The sequence below is a fragment of the Myotis yumanensis genome, unplaced genomic scaffold, assembly GCF_028538775.1.
Source record: "Myotis yumanensis isolate MYYU_CA2020_CCGP unplaced genomic scaffold, mMyoYum1.0.hap1 SCAF_3, whole genome shotgun sequence".
In the NCBI taxonomy this organism is placed as follows: Eukaryota; Metazoa; Chordata; class Mammalia; order Chiroptera; family Vespertilionidae; genus Myotis; species Myotis yumanensis.
Window position 1 is genome coordinate 135500522 of NW_027223754.1, and position 22980 is coordinate 135523501.

Sequence of the window (22980 nt, forward strand, 5' to 3'; positions counted from 1 at the left end):
CAGAAAAACAATATCACAACACATCAGTTAGGTATTTGCATAATTCCCCCCATTCTGTTTTTGACAGGCTATAAATCTCAATAGTCCAGCATTGATATTATTATGATAAAGGCATAAATTACTATGAAGTGTAAATCATTTGGTATCTGTTTTGTAACTGAGTTTGAAAACATGAGCTGAAGTAGAAAGTAAATTCTTATTCTTCTATGTTTATAATGATTGTTTTGATTTGTTTTTTTAAATATAGCCCAGAACTGATGACAGAACAATAAGCATTTCAAATCCATAGAATGAACATAAATCGGTAAACAAATATATACCAAGTTCCTTCTTAATAACTATCCAAAAACCTAAATTGGTATGTTATTAGGGGAATAATAGGAAACACAATTTGCCCTACTCCTTCCAGAAGACTTTATCTCAAATCACTCTTCCTCAACCAACTTCATTTATTACTAGAGGCCCAATGCATGAAATTCATGCAAGAGTAAGCCTTCCTTCTCTGGCTGCCGGCACCAGCTTCCCTCTGGCACCCAGAACCCGGGCTTACCTGTGGCCGCCAGCAGGCACCCGGGACCTGGGTTTCCCTTGCAGCTCCGGCTTCGTCTGGAAGGATGTCTGGTCTAATTAGCATATTACGCTTTTATTATTATAGACTAGAGGTCCGGTGCACGAAAATTTGTGCATGGGGTGAGTGTGTGTCCCTCAGCCCAGCCTGCACCCTCTCCAATCTGGGACCCCTCGAGGGATGTCCGACTGCCCAATCCCAGTGGATCAGGCCTAAACGGGCAGTCGGACATCCCTCTCATAATCCAGGTCTGCTGGCTCCCAACTGCTCACCTGCCTGTCTACCTGATTGCCCCTACCCGCTTCTGCCTGCCAGCCTATCCCCTAACCACTCCCCTGCCAGCCTGATTGACACCTAACTGCTCCCCTGCTGACCCAGTTGCCCCTAACTGCCCTCCCCTGCAGGCCTGGTCCCCCCCAACTGCCCTCCCCTGCAGGCCTGGTCCTCCCCAACTGCCCTCCCCTGCAGGCCTGGTCCCTCCCAACTGCCCTCCCCTGCTGGCCTGATCGCCCACAACTGCCCTCCCCTGTTGGCCTGATCGCCCACAACTGCCCTCCACTGCCGGCCATCTTGTGGTGGCCATCTTGTGTCCACATGGGGGCGGACATCTTGTTTGAGGGTGTGATGGTCAATTTGCATATTACCTCTTTATTATATAGGATTGCTCCCACCAGAAATAGGCTGTGAATTACTTAAGCTTTGCTGAGTGTAACCTGCAGCTATACAGCCTTATTTATCCTGAACTCTCAGCCTCTAAGATTTCTCTCTACCTACATCTCAAATCCTGTTTGCCTATCTATTGTAAGTGGACATCTTTCATTTTTATGCCTAAAACATGTCCTTCTTGGTGAATCCTTCTTTGATCACTTTTCAATAGTGTCAGAATAACTTATGATTTTAATTTACCATCTAAACCAAAGCACTTAAAAGAATAGAAGGGAGTGGTATTATTATGCTGGAACAAGGACCATAAACCAGATTGTCCTAATTGTCCCAATACGGCCATCCCATTTATAGTACCTGTGGCAGAAAGGGGATCTTAATTCTCTCATTTTTTATTGCTCTTGGAAATTGAACCATTTTACACAATAAAGCATTGTATCCTCAAAACAAAAAGTGATCAATATTTTAGTAAGAGAGAAATAGGTGCTTGTCACTGATGAATACAAAGATTGAGCCAGGGCTCCAGTATGGCTACAAATGGAGTCAGGACTCTATGGAGAGTGAAGAGGGTTGGAAAGGAAAGCAAGAGAACTTGAAGGCAGGCACTTAGGGGAGTCCATCCACATGGGTGGATTCTGCAATGTCACCTTTTCCTGTGGTTCTCAAGCTTTAGTGACCATCACAATCACCTGGGAGACTGGCTAAAACACGGAGCTGGGCCCTGTCTACACAGATCCAGACTCAGTGGGTTTGGCAGAAAGCCTATCATTTGCATTTTTAACAAGTTCCAAGCTGACATTACTAGTCCAGCACTCATAATCTTAAAACCTCTTAGGAAAACAACAAAATAAATGCTTTGCACCAGACTCTGGACTCCATGTCTGAGGTTAGCTATCAGTTAGACTGAGCGCTTCTGGTTAATTCACTGCAAGTGCCACACCTTTCCCTATATCACAGGCATAGTGACCAGGCTGCACACATGCACACATGTATGAAGAATAAGATATACTCATTAAATACAAAATTACTCTTTCAAATTTTTAAAATAAGGTGATTTAAGAATTCTATCCCTCAAATGCAGAAGAGATTTCTGAGAAATTACTTCTCTTTTACATGCAGTAGACAAATACATTCTTTGTGTTTGATAATAGAGTAGAATTTCAAATAAAGAAACCACAAAAATCTTAAGTAAAATAGATTTTGTTCTCATGGGTGTACTGTGCCACCACACTTGACCGTTATTTCTTTGGTGTGTAATTTGTCTTACCCAAGTTAATTATCATAATCTTATTTAACTGTCTCAAATTAAAGGGAGAAAAAAAGAAAAATGAGATGAGAAATTGAAAAAAAAAAAAAAAAAAGACAGTTGAGTAGGAAAAAACAGAAGAGAATAAAAAAGAGGAAACATTCTCTCCAGGTCCAGATGCAAACAGTATAAGTTTCCCCATCAGAGTTATACCTTTTCTTCCTGGACAATTCTCTAACTGAACCATTTGAATCATTTGGTAAATTTTTACCAATGTTTCAATATGATAATCCTGTGAAGATCAATTCCTTAGTAGTTCCTGGATTTAAAATTGATGACTTAAAGGTAGAAATCCATAAAAATGTAAGCTGGCCTTAAACTATAGGCTCAAACACTGCTTTGTAAAAGTTCTACATATAAGCCCCCTAGATTAGTTGGGATGGGCATTTCTTACTGAAATATGATGAAAAATTTGCCCTTATGTTCAATGCAACTAAATGAAGTGGCTAAGACAATCTATAATAGGTGTCATGATGACAGAATTCTTTTTAGAAAAAAAAATCATTCAAATGTCACTTTAAGAAATCTGCAAGGACAAATGAAAATCTTTTATAAGATAACTAGAACATAACATTCTCAGTAAAATAGTTGCCCTTGGGAGACAACATCAGATTATCGAAATGTATCCAGAATGATTTTCCTTCTGCTGATACTACCCTGTCTCAAGCCATCATCACACTCTGGATTACAGCAATAACCTGCTAACTGATCATACTTCTGCCCTTGATTTTACAGGATATTCTCAACACAGCAGTCAGAATGATCCCGTTAAAATGGAAGATCCAGTCATTATATAGCTGAGATAGGGAAGGTGCAAATTATTATACAATCTGATATGATCAGCACCGGTTCCTTGCCCCAAATCCCTGCCTCAGTCCTCTGACCTTATCTCCACTGTCTCTTACTACCCTCCTTTTGGTCATATATTCAATCTCCATTGGCCTCCAGTAGTTTATCTGACACACAGGAGGAACACAGACTCCTACTCCTCTTTTCTTGGAATGCTCTTTCCCAAAACACCACAAAGGTTCATTCTCTTATTTCTGGCACACTGTGGTGATTTAATAAATATATGTTCATGACTGGACTGAATTAACCAATCATATCCCTACATGACTACTTGTTTCATCTTCTAAAAACAAGTCATAATCCATCCAGCATAGGTCAGCAGGCATCTGTTCACATCCTCTCACCTTATAGTGATGTTAGGCAAGGCTGCAGTGAATGGCCACACATGCTGGGTATTGCACAATTTCCAAGGTTGCCATTCACAGTGAAGTCTCTAGGAACTATGGATGGTGCCTCCTTGTTTTGAGCAACCTGGCAGGCTGATTTTACATCTCTGAATTGCCTTGGTATACAACAAATAATTCAGACATCAATCAGACCTTCTAAGATATCTTAATTCTGACAGGTCAAACTATGCAATTGGGCTAAAAAATCTATTATATTTCACTGTACTAGGAATGAATCCAATGCCTGGGAAAAGAAAAAGAAACGTAATATAGCCAATGTAGCTTAATATAGCCAATCCAAGTAATGTATAATGTGCCTAATATACACAAGATATGGGGACACTTGCAGTCAGAGATACAAAGATAAGTGAAACATTTATCCTTGAAACAATGCATATTCTGGTAGAGGAAACAGGATGGACAGAGTTTAACCACAAAATGGATACACACTTGAAAATGGAGGTACAAAGTAACACAGGTAAAGTGGATAAAGACAGATTTTTGTTTGGTTTTTATTCTTATAAAGTTGAATGTGCATAAAGTAAAGGGCACAGGTGATTTATCACAAAATGGCTATGATCCTATAATCAGTAGCTATATCATGACAAAGAACATCACTGGCATCCAGAAGAAATCGTTGATACCTGGGGACTTTTCAAAGACTCAAATCATTGGAACAGGGAAAAGACCATGGTAGAAATATTGAGGCTGGCTGGCCTTGGTGACAACCAGCGGTAACAAGATGGGTGGGTAAAGTGGAACTGAGGCAAAAATCTTCATGAGTGTTTCTATTAGGGGAGGTGAATAATGCATTCCTGACAAGACAGAGTTGGTGAAAAGCAACAGTCTGGGTTTATAGACTAGTGGTCCAAAGGAGATGCTGCTAAAGAAGGCTGGTTACTTGTTAATAGATGCTGATTTTCCCTGGGAGAACTAAAACTATGGAGGGGAATCTTCTCCTTTGCTTTTCTGAAAACAGACTTGCTGAGCAACTCTCTTGCAGAGCATCTCTTGAATTTCAGGAATGCTCTCACTCTTTAAAACTAATATCTCTCTCCTTCCATTAGTTTTGTTTTGTGTTTTGTGTTTTGGCAGCCTGAGTTAAGAAAAGCTGTGGTTTACTGAGACCCAGTGAACTAGGTATGCCAGAGTTACTGGCCAAATGCAGAAGTTCACCAGGTGACAAGAAAAGGACACCCAGGAGATCAATCTAGACCCCTTATTTTGAGGCGGTGAGGCTGGATCTGTCCCTAAATGAACATGAGACCATGAATTTGCCCTGAACTGGACATATAGCATGATAGATGTCTAGGGAAAAGGAGATTAGAGAAACAACAGTTCAGGGCCCCATGCTCAATTTAAAGGAGGTCAGCAAGGCTTTCATCTCTTCATTGAATTTATTTCTCCCTGGCCCTTTACAAAATGGGTATGACGCCAGAAAACCATTGAGGGATTTATTAAGACTGTGATATGGGGAATGGCAGGGAGAAGAGGGAACTGGGGGGAATTGAAGAGAAGAGGTAAAAGAGAAAGAAGGAATAGGGGATGGGACAAGGAGGGGGAAAGCAACACAGTCGCTTTACAGCTTTAAGTAATACACAGATTCAATAGGGATCATGTGTGATCCAACAAGGAAGAGAATGTCATACTGAGCTGCACACAATCTGAGATTTATCACCTAAGGGGAACACACGAAGGAAAAGACATAACTAGATGAGGGGTAGCCCAGAATCAAAGACACAGAGGTGAGCAGCCTCCTTTTGTTTTAGGATACTGTGCATTCTTAGACAAGGAAAGAGAAGAGATAGGCAGAAGGGCTCACACAGGTGCTGAGGTCACTGAAGAAAGAAGCTTAATCTGAGAATTATGGTGGGCGGCAATGAACACTGAGAGGTGGCCCAATGAGCTTACATCCTCTCCCTGAGGAGAGCTCAGTTTTCACATAGCGCTCCCAGGCCATCTCCAAGGGCCTTTCGGAGGTGCTGCTTTACAGATGTGTTCACTGAGGCACAGAAGAGTAAATAGCAGGATACACAAACTTTGGAACCAATGCTTTAATCAGAATGCAAACAAGAATCACAAAGTGCATTCATTAGCTAGATCAAAATAGCTAAGACTGGAAAAATAGTATCCCCCTCTCGTCTCTTCCCACTCCATCTCTCTTTCCTCCCCACCTCCTCTCCCTCTATTGCTATATGTAATTGTTACTTAAAGTCCTCCTTCTTCTTGAAAGTAATTACTCTCTTTCTCTCTGGTCTTTAGTCTGTATGCTGATGGGTAAAGATTGTCCTTTATTTTTATTCCTAGGTTTTTATTCTACCTTCTCTTCCTTAATTTCTGCTCCTCATTTATATATCTTATTCAAACATTTTTCTATATGATTCATTCTCCAGGATCGTAGTAGAGTTTCTATTATGATTTTAAATAATAAATGGTCATTGTTACAATGAATGTACTGAGCATCTATTATATGCTAGTTATTTTATAAAATGTAAATGAACCCTCACAATTTGAGGCAGTAGCAATCATCTCCACATTAAGAAACTGAGGAGCAGAAAGGCTAGCAGAAGGCAGAACATGCTCAGGGAGATAATTAGCAGTAGGGCTGGGCATGCCTCATTTCCAAATCTATGATCCACTGTCCAAATCCATTACACTATCTACTCCCTAATCAAAAATTTAATTCAGCTCTTACAATCTTGCTTTTGTGGTTTCTTGAGTCCTATACAAAGACAGATTCAAAAGAATATCGGTGAATTGTTGCTATGGTCTGAATGTCTGTGCCTTCTCTTCCTCCTCCTCCTCCCACTTATGTGCTGAAATCTTAACCCCCAAGCCTATGGTACTTGGAGGTGGGCCTCTGAGAGGGGCTTATGTCATGAGGGTGAAGCCCTGGTGAATGGCATTACTGCCCTTATAGAAGAGACCTCAAAAAGCTCCTTGGCCCTTCACGGACTTGAGAACAGAGAGACAACAGCTGGCAATGACGAAGCAGCTCTCCCCAGACTCTGAACCTGCCAGAGCCATGACCTTGGACTTCCAGTCTCCGGAACTGTGAAAAATAAATGTCTTGTTCATACGTAACCCTCTTTATGGTATTTTGTTATAGCAGCCCAAAAGGACTAAGACAAGTACTCAACTGCAACTTCTGAGCAAAGCATGATGTAGTTATCAGTAATTTAAAAACAAGTGGATTCTATCCCCATGTGAAAAATGGAAGCAGAGATGAGACCAGGAAGGAGTAAAAGAAACTGAAATCCAGTGCATCCTTCTTAATTGGCCACCTTCTCTGTGCGAGGCACAGTGGTCAGTGCTGGAATCCCTGGAGCAAGACAACTCTGGTTATTCCCAAAACTCTGGTTTTGAGCCACAGGTTCCTCATTTATTTAAACAGCAATAACCTTGCTGTGTCATCAGAAGAACTAAACGAGGCAGCATAAGTAAACGCAGCAGCGTCAGGTCTGGAGCCTTGCCTCCAGTCTTTTTTTAAACTCTCCTCCACATGAGCCTTCCCTTGCTCTGTCCCTGTTAGCCTCTCTCCCTGCCCTTAGGATGGTCCTTCCTTCCTGAGGCCTTAAGTACAGGATTAGGAGAGCCCCAGTCCTCCAAAACGTTAGCATTCTGGGTCTGTCACCAGTGAGGACCCACCTGGCTTATGTCTAGTAAGAGCCACCATCTTTGAAGGATCCAGACAAACCATAAACATATTATGGGTTTAAGAGTCAGATGAGGTTAAAATCCTTGCTCTGACAACTTACTAGAGCTAGAGTCTTCAATATGTCAAACTCTTGATACCTTAAATCTTGCATCTGTAATATACTGATAACATTATTTCTGCACAGGGTTAGTTACTCAAGTGAGACAACATATACAAAAAAGCACCCAGCACTGGGTCAGAAACGTAACAGTGGAACCCCGAGCTTCAATAATAGCACCATTATTAAAAAAGCGTAGAGGTGCCCAGCGTACACCAAGCATTTTTCTTTATGCAAATTCTCAGAAATCTGGAGTCAAGGTCATACCATATTACTTGAGTGCATTTAATCATTCTCATATTGGGAAGTATCTTATAATCCTTATATATTTAATAGTATTTTTTTTGAAGAGTCATAATAAAACGTGGTGGGTGCTATAGTCTGAATGCTCGTGTCCTCCCTAAATCCTAACTCCTAAGGTGACAGTTTTAGAGGCAGGGGCTTTTGGAGAGCTCTGCCCCCATAACTGGGACTGGTGCCCTCATGAAATAGGCCACAGAGAGATCCCTCACTCCTTCCACCAGGCACGTATACAAGAAGCCTGAAACCCAGAAGAGGGCCCGCACTGGACCATGCCGGCACCCCCAACTCAGACCTCCAGCCACCAGGACTGTGAGAGATACATTTTTGTTGTTTATAAGCCGCCTAGTTTGTGGTATTTTGCTATAGCAGCCCGAAGGAACTATGACAGTGGGTCTTGAATTTAAATTTCTTTGATTTCTAATAAAATTGTATGTTTACCTGTCTTTGAAAACCTGTTATATTTTCTCTTTTAGGAATTATTTGTTCAAATCCCTTGGTCTTTGTATCCTATTTATTTTCCTTGTAGTTTTAGAGTTTCTCGTGTCTTAAATACACTGAGCTTTTGCTTTTATGGAAATTATTTTCTATCACTTTACTCTTTGTTCTTTAGCTATAGTCCTTTTGTAAAAAACATTGATCCTTTAATTTTTCCTTGTAAGCTTAGAGAATCCTTTTCTTGTTCCCCCCCGGGCCCCCTTTTTACTCATGTGAAAGTTTTAATTCCAAAAGGCTTTGGAAAGTATCTCACATAAAGCACACATAGGTATGAATATCAACTAATATTAATTATTAGACACAGTGTAGTAACAGGGAATTTTAAAATTAAAAAATCATAGGTAAGAATTAAAATAGTGTGGAATAACATTTAAAAATAGTATCCAATTCTAATTATGTATCTGTGAATGGCCTGTGCTATCCTTGGGACACTAAACACTGATATTTTCACAAAATGTTTTTATCTTAAGCAGTAAATATAATTGTAACCTCAAGTTAATTTTGCAAACACTCACCAAATATGTATTTTCACTTTTAATCAAGGAAATATCATTATATAGGTCATTATTTAATTTAAATAACTGCTCTTACAGTTTCAGAAGTGATTAAAAATGAAATGCTATAACACAACCAATCTCAGTTCATCATCTTCTAAGTAGTTTTAATTATGAATAATAAAAATAACTACAGGCCTCTCAACAATTCAACCCATATTTCAAGCTTCTTCTTTTCTCTTTTTGTGTGCACTGATGAACAATCCAACATATTTTTAACAATTTCCCTCAGTACTTATTTTAAAAATAAAATTTAATACTATATAAACCATCCTGGAGAAAAACGGACTAGTACAATATTAACAGAAGATTTTGAACTTAAAAATTGAAAGACCTGGACTCTTCAAGTTTTTCCACAACTACATATATTGAAAATTTCTGATTCACAGGGTTTAGATGATGAAAAAGTTCAGAATCAAGAAAACAGCGGGTAAGAAGGTAAAGTGTTTGATAAATGTAGACATTTTCAGGATGCTAAAATTGATAGTGGAGCCAAATCATAATAATAATCCAGATAATTACAGTTTTTAAAATTTCTATACTTCTCTGTGGGCCCAAGAGAACAAATGATACACTATCCTCAGTGTTAGAAATGATTTCATGGTTGTCTGGACCATCCCTCTGCCCTTTGAAAATACTTGAATTTTCTCTAATCCTATATAATAAAAGGGTAATATGCAAATCGACTGAATGGTGAAATGACTGGTCACTATGAAGCGCACTGACCACCAGAGGGCAGATGCTCAATGCTGGAGCTGCCCTCTGGTGGTCAGTGCACTCACATAGGGGGAGCACCATTCAGCCATAAGCCAGGCTTGTGGCTGGTGAGCGCAGTGGGGTGGTGGGAACCTCTCCCGCCTCTGCTGCAGGCAGGCGTAAGGAGCAAGGGGTCCTGGACTGCAAGAGGATGCAGGCTGGACTGGACACCCCCCGCCCCCGCCCAGAGTGCATGAATTTCGTGCACTGGGCCTCTAGTGTCCTTATACACCCACACTTGAAAAATCTTCAGTGAGCACTCATTTCACAACCTGACAGCTCTCGTAAATTGGATGTTAACCCTTCAATGAAGCCAGAAATGTATTTCTCATAACTCCTAGTTATGGTCCTAGTTCTGTCCTTGACCTGTTCCCCAGACATAGGCTATGCCTTTTGCCTCTTGCATTTTGTGTCCTTTGATGTTTTCCGTTGAACGCTCTCATTTCTATAGGTTTGTCTGGTGAGCTCCTACTCATCACTCCAATATAGCTTACATGCAAGTTGACCGATGTAGTTCTCCTGCACCCCAGCCACCCAGGTCAAGGCATCTTAATTATACTGTGTCTCCTTTAAAAAACTAATTGCAACTGTTATTAAATAATTATTTACACAATTTGTGCCTCTCTCACCAGTGTGCAGTCTCCAATGGAACCTGTCTTGTTCCTTGCCATGTCCCTACATATAATATAGTGCTTTGATAAACACTGACTGGAGGAAGAGCTTCAGAGCTCTTCACTATATAGCTGAACCCTGAGAAATGAACATCACCCAGAGAGAGTATCAATAATGAAGGAAGTGAAGCTAAAATCTGCACTCAGCAGCACATGGATAAGAGGTAGATGGGGAAAAAACAAACAAACAAACATACGAGGTCCACATAAAAGAGCACTTCTCAATAAGGTTTATTGCAATCTGCCCACTTTCAATTTTTTTATGCCTTTGTCCTCAGTATTTAATGAATTCCCATTTTTATGGGTTTATATATAGTATTGACTCAAGTTGTTTGAATCTACATCAAATTTACTGCTGTGCACATAACGATAACATCTATGATATGTTCTTTCCATGTCTTGACTGTCATTCTTTCGACAGAAGCTTCCTATTGGAACTATAGGGAAAATCCATGGAAAATCCCTTGAATTACAGGCCCATATGAGATACCAAGGCACCAAGTTCTCACCTTTGACATCTATAAACTAAATTCCATGAAGACTTTAGATGATTTGTTTCATATGGACACTGGAATACACTGATGGCACATAAAGACAACATTATACTATCCTTGATACCCTCATTTGAAACCTACTTTCTACACATTCCTTAAAATTTTTGATGAAAACTAATGAGAGGAGCTTCATAGAGACAGCGCCGGGGCAAGTGTGAGCCAGCTGGGTGACTATGTGCTCCCTGAGGAAAAGCAATTAAACACGGGCAAAGGAGATCCTAAGAAGCCAAGAGGCAAAATGTCATTGTATTCTTTCTTTGTGCAAACTTGCCAGGAGGAACACAAGAAGAATCACCCAGATGCTTCAATGAACTTCTCAGAGTTTTCTAAGAAATGCTCCGAGAGGTGGAAGACCATGTCTGCGAAGGAGAAAGGAAAATCTGAAGACATGGCAAAGGCGGACAAGGCCCGGTTACGAGAGAGAAAAGAAAAGTTACATCCCTCCTAAAGGGGAAACAAAAAAGAGATCCAAGGCTCCCAACCACCCAAGAGGCCTCCTTCGGCCTTTTTCTTGTTTTGTTCTGAGTATCACCCCAAAATCAAAGGAGAGCATCGACCTACCCATTGGTGACACTGCAAGAAGCGGGGAGAGATGTGGAATCACACTGCTGCAGATGACAAGCAGCCTTATGAAAAGAAGCCTGCTAAACTGAAGAAGAAATATGAAAAGGATATTACTGCATGCCGAGCTAAAGCAAAGCCTGATGCGGCTAAAAAGGGAGTTGTCAAGGCTGAAAAAAAGCAAGAGAAAAAAGGAAGAGGAGGAAGAGGAGGAAGATGAAGAGGAGGAGGAGGAGGAAGAAGATGATGATGAATAAGTTGGTTCTAGCAGGGATTTTTTTCTTGTCTATAAAGCATTTAATCCCCCCCGTACATAACTCACTACTCTTAAAGAAAAACATTAAAATGTAAGGTGGTGTAAGATTTGTTTTTAAACTGTACAGTGCCTTATTTTGTATAATTAATACACGACCAAATGTGTTTTTAGATAGTCCTGTCCTGGCGGTATTTTCAATAGCCACTAACCTTGCCTGGTACGTATGGGGCTTGTAAACTGGCATGGAGATTTAAATTCTTGGTGCACAGCACACATTGGTTATATGTCGGATGCCAGTTTTTTCACCTTCAGTTGTCTCTGCTGCTGCTATTACAAAATAATTGTCGTTCCATTAACTGAATACCACTCTGTAATTGCAAAAAAAAGTTGCAGCTGTTTTGTTGACATCCTTAATGCTTCCAAGTAAATACAATTTTATTTATTAGTATTGTTGTCCTTTTCATAGGTCTGACATTTTTCTTCTTGAGGGGAAGCTAGTCTTGCTTTTGCCCATTTTGGATCATATGTTTATTACAGCGTTTATCTTTTTATATATCTAACTGATAAAAAGCATTTGTCTACACACCCTGCGTACTCGTGATGAGGGCAATGAGAATTGAATTGAGGCTGTTTTCATCCATAACAGGCTCAAAATTCTGGTCAGTTGATAATTTTCACATAGCCCCGTTACATTTACAGAGTGCAAAGTAACCACTCTATTCACAGCATGGGGTTATTAGAAGCAAGCATTTGGAAGTCTGTCCTTGAAGGACTAATAGGAAAGTTTGTATTAATCTTTACATGAGCACTTAACTTTTTTTCTTTAACTCCCATTATCATGTAATGGCAGTTATGTTTGCAGTTCCCACGTTAAAGAAGGCCTGAGAATGCATCCCCAAAAGTGTGAGCTTAAAATACATGACTGCTGAATGAAGTTTTTTGGTGGACAGTAGTCCTGGCAAAGGCTCTGAAAAAAAAAAAAAAAAGTGCTAACTGAAAATGATTTCTATTTATCTAAATATGGATTGCTTAGGAAACTTGAGACTCCATTAAGGGTATTTGTAATTAATTAGGCCAACTTTTAAAATTGTATGCCACATTTAAGATCAGGTATATTTTCCAAATTATAGGTTGCTCCTTTATAAATCAAATAGACCTGAGGGAAGAAGACACTTAAACTTTGTATCACAGATTGAACTGTCCAATTTATTGAATTTGATTTTTGTAAGACTCAAAACTCATTAGGGTCATAGGTTATCCACTTAGATATTTAGGAAACAATTTGGCAATTTTGTGTTTTTTGACATTATCATTCTCTTTCAGTTCCAGTGTTTTAAAATAGCGTTCTTTTAATTTTACATGCTTTTGTGATGGAGTGTTTTGTTACATAATTTTGACTTGGATATTTTCATTTGCATTTGTTTATGTAATTTCAGGAGGAATACTCAACATCTGAGTCCTGGATGATACTAATAAACTAATAATTGCAGAGGTTAAAAAAAAAGATAAACTAATGAGAAATTGAGTATATAGTAGAAACAACATGAAATCTGAGACTGGGAGAACATTTTGGAAGCCCACATCCACTTTTTCACTTTACAAATGAGGAAATCTGAATCCCTGAGACTATAGGTAGCAGGTACCAGGCCTTTAACCAGTTTATTGAGTCCATTTTATAGACGGGGCCTAGCTTTCTTTCTCACAAGCAACCTAAAGACTAAAAGGCAATCTGCAATGCAATCCCTCCGGTGGATGCAAAATATAAGTAATTGACAGTGCTTTGAAATACTGCTTTCTAATTGCCACTGCAGCCAGTTTAAATTCCTAAAATTCTCCCTGTCCAGTCCCAACTGGATGCTATTTTGCAAGTCAATTGTATCATCGATAAACAAATAAAAAACACATAAAATCACCCAGGATAGTGAATTTCTAATAGAACAAAACTCACCTACTCTGCTTTTTCACAGGCATGTGACAAAGCATTTTGAAAAGATTCAGAACAACATGCATATTTCATTTAAACATTTATTTTTAAGCTGAAGATGTATTGTTATTCATTCACTCCAGGGGTATAAATATTCCAAGAATATCTACAAATAGTAACTGATATGAGAATCATAGTATGCATCTTCTTGGACAAGAATTAACAAAAATTCTAATGAAATAAATTTTCAGTCAATTTTGGAACATATATCCAATTCTAAAATAGAGAGTACTCCTGAATTCAACTGACAACTATTGCAGCACATTTCCATTGGCACAAAATGGAAAACAAGTCCCCTTTATTTTTAATTATCTTATAATTTTCTGAAGAAGGTAAGTATTTATATTCCCACAACCACTCCCTAGTCCAAGCCACCATCATTTCTTGCCTAAAGCCCCAACAGAGCTCCCTTTGCTCTACTCTGACCTACCTCTAATCCTGTCCTGCTCTTAGAATAATAAAGTACAAACTCCTTAGTTTGGTCTACAGAGCCCGTGCACTCTACCTCTGCCTCCTCTACAGTTTCCTCTCCTCCATTTTCCCTTCCTGTTCAATCTACTCCTACTCACATTAGCCGTCTTTCTCTGCTGTGAAAGTAAATTTGGTCTTGTCTCTAACCTTTGAACTTACTGTATCTTCTGTCTGAAAACTTTTACCTCATTCTTCAAATAACTGACTTAAGCTTACAGATTTCAAATATAATCTCTTCAAAGATGCTTTACCTGAGTAGTTGGTTTCAACAAGTACCCGACTTCTCACCTCATCACCTTCTAAAAATGACAATATGCTGTTTATTTCCTACATCACCCTATTCACTTTCTAAAAACAGAAAAATGCCTTGCATCTATTAGATATATCTTATACATGTTAGCATTAATAAAAAACCTTTCTTAAGACTTTTAAGCTGTCATGACTTATATGACTTTGACATTCTAAAACTGAACAAAGGGGCCAACTAATAAAAAAATATCTATCTACTTACACACCCATTTGTCTATCTACCAATGTTGCGAAAAGAAATGGAACATTTCAGAAAAAGCAATAACGGTTATAAAAGAACCCAAAATTCAGTTACCCACAACTAACTTAGACATGTCAACTTCATTTTCCTAGACTTTGATTTGTATATCAAATGGGTTATATTAGATAATTTTAAAATAAATTTCCAGTTCTAAATTTTAGTCATTTGAAGTACATACCCCTAAATTAAAAAATCATTAATATTCCATTAAATGTGCATCTGTAATAATTTGAGCACAGGGAAAAAGACATTTCAGTCACTCGGTTATGGGCTTTCTATCCATTTGTAGGTTATTTGTGCTGTAATTTTTCCTTTTGATGTCTCATCTTGAGTGTCTTCCATTTCCTCCCCGAGAGTAGGGGAAAGAATATTATAAAATTATACTGAATTATGTAGTCATTCCTCCCTTAGGAAATAAATGTACTTCTGATAATGTATGTATGCCAAAATTTTTAAATAATCCAGGGGTACTAAGAAGAATCAGTTTTTAACACATGTATTTGCTAAACATGTGTTACCACTGTTTTCCAAATAACATGCATTAATAACTTTGTTGCTCTTTCTGTTAAAACTAAATCCAGCCCAGATGGTGTGGCTAAGTGGTTGAGCACTGACCCATGAACCAGGAGGTCACTAGGTCAATTCCCGTTCAGGGCACATGCCTGGGATGCAGGCTTGATTTCCAGTAGGGGGCATGCAGGAGGCAGCCAATCGGTGATTCTCTCTCATCGTTAACATTTCTATCTCTCTCTTCCTCTCCCTTCCTCTCTTTCTAAAATAAAAAAAACATATAAAAATTAAAATAAATCCAAAAATTTCTCATGGGAGAATTACTCCCTACTACCACACTGAAAAAAAAAAAAATCAGAAGTATGATATAATATAAAAGTAATAATAATAATAATACATACATACAAAGATAGAAGTGGGTAAAGACAGACCAGCCAGAATAAAGGGAGACTAAGGGGCGTAACTCTTCAATATAATAGTGATTTTTTCCATTTCAATTCAAAGGAAGCAATGATAAAGTTTAAAGGAATTGGTTGTGAAAAATCTAAACCACGTAATAAAATTAAGGGAAACAAACTTAGAAGATGCCGTAAGTAGAATTAGTTTGAGGCAAAAGGAAATGCTGGCAGCAAGATAAGGAAAAAACAACAAACCTATTTCATAAGATGCAATGACAGGAGGTCCTGCAGCACTCAGAGAGAATAATCATGGGACTACTCTAATGCACAGTAGGGGTACCCACAACAGTATCCACAAGAAAATCCTAACTTAAAATACTTCAAATAAGAAAACTTGTAATAATAAGTTCTGTAGCAAACTTGAATTAGTTGACTGCTATCTTAACCTGGCAATAAAATTGCACTGTGAAACAAAAGCAGAGGTGGTTAGGCAATAAATTGTGTGAAATTACATGCTGTGTTATGCTGGAAAGATAAAGCATCACAAACCTATAAACATATCCATACAATGTAAATAAACAAATGGACTTGTGGTTGGTTCAGGGTAGCCTCCATTTGACTATCTCCATGTTCCACACTCATACCCTGTCACTGATTTATTGTTACTCACTGGAAAATGCAAAAACAAATTAAATATTGTATGAGCATATTAGCTTTAATTTCTTAAGATTTAATTTTCATCCATCTTTAAGTTTACTACTTGATAATAACTAACACACAGCAAAGCCAATAGTGGCCAAAAAAAATTTTTTTTTCCTCAAGGGATCAGCAAAAGGAAATGTTTTGGGGCTCACCAAAAGCCATTCCAACTGAAAATCTGGTAGAAATAAGCACATCTTTCACAACACCAAACAAGCTATATTACTTTGCCTCGCTTAACACATGACTCACTACTAATGATAGAGTGGATGTGACAGAGTTGTTACATAAGTTCACTCTGGTATGATCCAGGCCCAGGCTAAACGGAATGAGAGAGCCATCCTTTACACTGTGCACAGCTGATCCTTGACCTCAATCGCAGGCATGGAGAGGCTGGTGTGCATCCGTATCTTCCAAGACTTTGAGGCCAAAATGTAAACCTTTGAAACTTCAAAATGACACATTCCATAAAAAATGCATTATCATTTACAATGAAAAGAGAGCTAGTAGTTGGATTGTATACGATACATCAGGCCAGGAGAGAGATGTTTTCCCAATGAGACCTCATTTAAACCCCACAGTGATGTTGAATGAAACAACGGTGGAAACGCCTTCCCTACGGAAGTCCTATGAAAATGACTACAGGAAAACGTAGTGGATAGTCCTCTTTAAGATGCCCGTTTTGAGTGAGAAGGGAAGACTATGGAATGAGGCTATAATTCTGCAAGAACAAAGTCAATGTCCTCCCAAAATGTCCTTTACTAGCAAAACCTAAATCTCATACCAACATTAATAGGAAATGTGGGGGACATGGAAAAAACTCTCAACCACTCACCATAATGCATGTAACAGTTTCCTTTGGTGGGATCCAGCTCAATAGCCTTCAAGAAGAACTTTTCAGCCTCACTCTTACGACCCTTGAAAAACAGAGAAAATGGATGATTCAGCAGCGGATCATGAGGGATTCTTCTCCTCCTGGGCCCCATGAAGTGGACTGATGTCTACTTGATAATCATCATAAAAAAATGTATTGTTTTTATCTGCACAAAGATGATCAAGGAGAATGTACTGAGAGAGAAGACTGAAGCCGGAGTCCTGGGAAACACCAAGATTAGAAGAACAGACAAAAGTGAGTTCATCAAAGATCAAAGAGAAGAAGCCAGGGAAGCAAGAAAAAAAAGTTAAAAATGGTTTCACAGAAACCAAAAGGATAAGATAGAAGGAATGATGAGAAACACCGTCATCATTGTCTATTTTATATTCTCCCTTCAATTGCTTCCTTTTCATTCCTTCTTCTTCCTTGTAAAGAATTATGGCCATTTTAGCTTTGGAGATGATTTTATCCTAATTGCTCACTTTATACATGAAGAAACTAGTCAAATTTGTTGAATATCAAACAATACAGTTTATTTAGGACTTGCTGCTGTCATTCAGGACTAACATACTGCTAATCCAGGATTCAATCCAAAACTAGGTTATCTTCCTAGCTATAGCCTTAAACATTACTGACTGCATCTATGCTGACCGCAAGTGGCATCAAGGCTCTGGGTAGTGTCCAGTAGCCATGGAACCAAGTTAAAAAAAAAAACACCAAAAAAAAATCCCCACACAATCTTATCTACCTGTTCCTTCTAATTTATATACTACCTACCACATGAACTTCAAATTATTTTTTTCTTTCTTAAAACCACTATTATGGAGATAAGTCTTCCAAAACTAGAAGTATATAATGAACCTAAGATTCTACACTACATGCAACTTCGATTCATTTTTCCATATACCCTCTCCTTTGAGTTTATTCCCTCATTTAAAAGATTCATTCTTGCTTGCACATTCTTTGCTCATTCATTTCCTAGCAGGTAAGACCTAGCCTACAGCCACTGCCATATACAGCCAGTGTTCATCAAATGATCCGACAACTGAGTTCATTTCCTTTTTAATTTTAATAATGTTTCTCCAGTCAACAATTCCTCTTTAACTCACACATCTCATCAAATGTCCAGTAGTTAAAATTTTAATTCCCTGAAATATTTCTCCCAGCATTGTAACTTCAAAGGGAAAAAAAGGAAAACACAGGCAAAATACTTCATACACATATCATACTTCCATGAAGTCAGTAAAAGTTCGCAATAATCTTACCAAATTAGGATTCCTAAATGATAAAATCACTGTAATGAGTCAGATAGTCTAACATATGAATTAAGAGCTAGATGCTAGGCAGGCACAGCAGCACCCACATTTGTGTAGCTATGTGACCATCGGAAAACTATTTCATCTCTTAGCTGGAATTTTCTCTATTGCAAACCAGAAGATAGGTGGAGCACAGAAAATATTTAGGGCAGTGGAAACTAATCGGTATGATACTATAATAATGAATACAGGTAATTACACATTTATAAAATCCTATAGAATATATAACACAAAGAGTGAACCCTAATGTAAACTATGGACTTTAATTAATAGCAATGTGTCCATATTAGCTCATCAATTGTAACAAATGTACGTCACTAATGCAAGTTCATAATAATAGGAAAGCTATGTGAAAGGTGGCAAGGTGGTGAGGGAGCATATGGGAATTACCTGTACATTTGATTCAATTTTTTTTATACCTAATACTTCTCTAGAAATAAAGTATATTATTTCAAAAGAAGATAATGAAATAGTTCATAGGATATTAAATTTCTGAGGTAACACACATAAAGTCATTATTATATACTTACATACACTGTAATTTTATAATAAATGTTAATTATTATTTTATATGTACATATATAGTATGCAACAGAACGCAGAATTCTGAATGACAAAGAGTATGTTCTTTTATACACACCACCTCAAAAACACATGGTCAGCTTTAAATCGTCACTGGAAAAATGATGTACAAAGAACTTGCAGATGATATTAAAAGAAAGATGCAAAAAGAAAACTATCATTGGTAGAGAGTCTGTACAAATGTTATATGCAAAGATAAAAAGGATCTGTGAACTTTCTTCCACTTAAGTTTTTTAGGACAAAAGAGAAAAAACTGGTTCATTTATCAATGTCATAGTAAATAGGGTAGTAAAATCCTCATCTGTAGTCAACTGGCAAAATAATCGTATACGGCATTAAAAACAGCCACCAGAACGCAAAGGGCAGTGGTCTCTGGTTATTCCAGGGGACAGGTTATTAAAGGCAATGAGTCCCACCAGTTCCTTGATACAAAATAAACACATTGAAGGACAGAACACTCTTTCTAGGGGTAAGTATCAAACCATCATGCAAAAACCTATCTTTTTGCTTTGACTACTATTTATTTAGTCAAGTGCCAAATAATAAAGAGGAAAATAATATCCTACAAGAATATACAAAATCTAATGTCAACCAAATGCAGAAGCCATGTAGATACACACATTACTAGCTCTTACTAAGGGATTATGGCAGCTGAGAGACAACACTCGGTGATCCCACTTCTAGGAATATATCCAAAGAACCCCGAAACACCAATCAGAAAGAATACATGCACCCCTATGTTCATAGCTAATTTACAATAGCTAAGATCTGGAAACAGCCCAAGTGCCCATCAGTAGAGGAGTGAATAAAAAAGATATGGTACATTTACATGAAGGAATACTATGCAGCTATAAAAAAAGAAGAATCTCTTACCCTTTGAGACAACATGGAAGACCTGGAGAGTATTATGCTAAGCGAAATAAGGCAGTAGAGAAAGACAAGCATCACATGATCTCACTTATATGTGCAATCTAAGTAACAAAATAAACTGATGAATGGAGTGGATCCAGCGACATGGAATTATGCAATAGACTAAAGAATCTCAGAGGGAAGCGACAGGGCAGGTGTGGGAAGAGATCAACCAAAGAACTTATGTGCATTTATGCGTAACCCATGGACACAGACAACAGTGTGGTAGGCCTGGGGTGGGGGTGCCTACCACACTGCTGTCTGTGTCAATGAGGGGGTGAGGGGAAAGGAGACATCTGGAATACTTTCAACAATAAGGATACATTTTAAAAAAATTACTCTTTCAACTGTCATTGCTTTAGAGGGATGGTAGTTAAAAAGAGAAGAGAACTAAGTTTTTCTCAGCATGTTTTTCTGGTGTCTTTTAGATTACGTCAGCATTTCCTAAAAGCATTACGGAGTAACCACTGGTTGTACAAACTCCTCAAATCAAGCACCATTACTCATTTTATATATTGGCTTGGATATCTGGACACGTGTGTTGGTTCAGAAAAAAAATGGGGGAGGGAGGCTGTGGTCAGTTGTGACAAATAAGGGAAATGTGAGTTAAGAAACTTGGGATCTTCTGCCAGTGCTGTGACTTGTTTATTTGTTTGTTCCTTTATTTTTGTAGGTTAGAAATTATTTATTGAATGCCTACCATTTGCCTTACACAGTTCCAATTACCAGGGATATAACAATGAACAGAGTGCTTGCCCTCTGTTCTCGTTACAGGAGGCACATGATGAACATATTACCCAGTAGTAAGGGAATTAATTAGTCCCAGAGCACAGTGGGCAAACAATTTCTCCAATTCTCTTTCAAAAAAACCAACCTAGACAGACAAGCCTGTGTTTGAATCTTGATCTCTGTACTTAACTTAACTGTGTGACTATGAGTATCTTTTATAATAACTTAGTCTCTTTTTCCTCATTTAGAAAAGTGAACACAATTTTGAAAGATTGCTAATAAAATCACAAATAACTAGCTTCAGATCTGGCACATAAAGTTCTGGCATTCTTTGATTTTTCTTTCTTCTATCTCTTAAAAAGAATTTATCCTCCCAAGTTTAATGTCACCAAGTGGTTCCTAATTACCAAAATTCAAAAATCCATTTTAGAATTTCATGTCATGGTAGCAACTAAATGTCACCATTTTCCTACAAAATGACTCTCACTACTAATGCTTTCTCTTCTCTCATATAAAAGCTCTTTTAGTTCACATCTAAAGTGCAACAACAGATTTCAGATTTCCTCAGTGAATTTCATTTCACCAGATTAATGTTTCTTAAGCAGAACTATTTGGTGGATGCCTTTATCCAAAAATATTTTAATAGCTCTATGTTTTCACTGTTTTCTTTCTATTTTTTATTTTTTAATAATTCTTTATTGTTTAAAGTATTACATATGTTCCCTTTTCCCCCCAACCCCCCACATTGACCCCCTCCAGCCCACCCCCACCCCCTACCCCAGGCCTTCAGCACCCTATTGTATGTGTCCATGGGTTATGCATATATGCATACAAGGTCCTTGGTTGATTACCTCCCAGCCACTCACCCTCCTCTGCCTTCCCTCTGAGATTCCAACACCCTGTTCCATGCTTCCATGTCTCTGGATCCACTCTGTTCATCAGTTTATTTTGTTACTTAGATTCCACATATGAGTGTGATCATATAATACTTGTCTTTCTCTGGCTGACATTTCACTTAGCATGATACACTCCAGGTCCCTCCATGCTGTCTCAAAGGGTAAGAGATCCTTCTTTTTTATAGCTGCATAGTATTCCATTGTAAAACTCTTCCCTTCTCAAAAGAAAAAAAAAATCATTAAAAAAATCTAACAGTTCAAGATGATTGACATCAAGTCACTTAATTCTCATGTCCCTTCAAGACACTAACTATGCTCTACCAGAGCTAACATTAATTAGAGGCAAAGGGAAGGGACAGGGCAGTGCTGACTTTCATGATAAATATTTTACATCGGTACTACCAAAACATTTCCCTCATCAAATCATCACATACCTAAATTTTGACTATGACATTCATATTTTAGGGAGAGAAGAATATTTCTTCTGGGATGCATTATAATAGAATATGGATACTGGATACAAAAATGAATGTGGCTGAATAGTTTACTGATAATAGACTGTGTTTTTCCTCCCTGAATTGTCTCTCAAGTCTCATTTTCTATGAATATCAGTCCTTCTGGGACCTCTTTTCCTAAACATCCATAACAGACACTTCCTGAAAGATACCTGGAATATGGTATTGTCTTAAGGCCTAAGTTCACGGAAATGCACCAGATGACACTGAGGGCGGCTAGTGGGGATAGGGAGCTGTTCAGGGGCAGTATCCAGAGGAAGTGTCAAACCTCAGCCGGGCGGGATGGCTCTGTGGTATGCCTAGGTCAAGGCTGGGCCCCAGAACCAGGACTCCCAACCTGAGCCAAGTTTCCATGAAACCCATTCCAAGTGCTAGAGTAGCGCCATCAGATTTCCAGGTGAAGGATTCAGCTCAGACCAAGATGAGTTGGGCAGCTTCTCCCCAGCCTTGTGAGCATCATTAAGTCTCCCAGACGTAGTTGAAACTCTGGGAGGGAAGGAGGCCACAAAACAGGCTGAAATTGTATGGCTGACCAAAGCGGGATGGAAGACTGCAGTACACTGAATTTCATTCAAAGAAGATAAAGTGGATCATTCACATATAGCTGACTTTCTGGCCTGGAAGTCAGACATATTAAATGAGCAATGTGCATAAAAAAGCAGTGTATAAATTTCAAAAAATAATGACCAATATCCCTATAAAAGCATGTTAAACTTACTCAATATTTAATTTACCTAAAATTTAAATAAACACATTGAGATTTTATTATTCCCCTGTTAATGAAGTTCCCCTCAAAAAAATAGAACTCAGTATTATTAAGGGTTCATAAAAATAGGTGTTTATATCACGCATAGCTAAAATATAATAAAC

General features: G+C 38.3%; 1 protein-coding gene and 1 pseudogene across 3 annotated transcripts in view; one reads left to right on the top strand and one right to left on the bottom strand.

The window, feature by feature from the left end:
* The window catches only part of TMTC2 (transmembrane O-mannosyltransferase targeting cadherins 2), a 413884-nt gene that overhangs the window by 66080 nt on the left and 324824 nt on the right, over nucleotides 1–22980 (bottom strand). For 2 of the 3 annotated variants that reach the window (XM_070409633.1, XM_070409634.1), the window contains exon 9: nucleotides 17125–17206. The exons of the other annotated variant lie outside the window; for it this stretch is intronic. In XM_070409633.1, the coding sequence (XP_070265734.1) occupies nucleotides 17125–17206 (82 nt within the window). The remainder of the gene's footprint in view (nucleotides 1–17124; nucleotides 17207–22980) is intronic. 3 annotated transcript variants of the gene reach the window in all.
* Nucleotides 11072–11678, top strand: LOC139005340 (high mobility group protein B1 pseudogene; annotated as a pseudogene).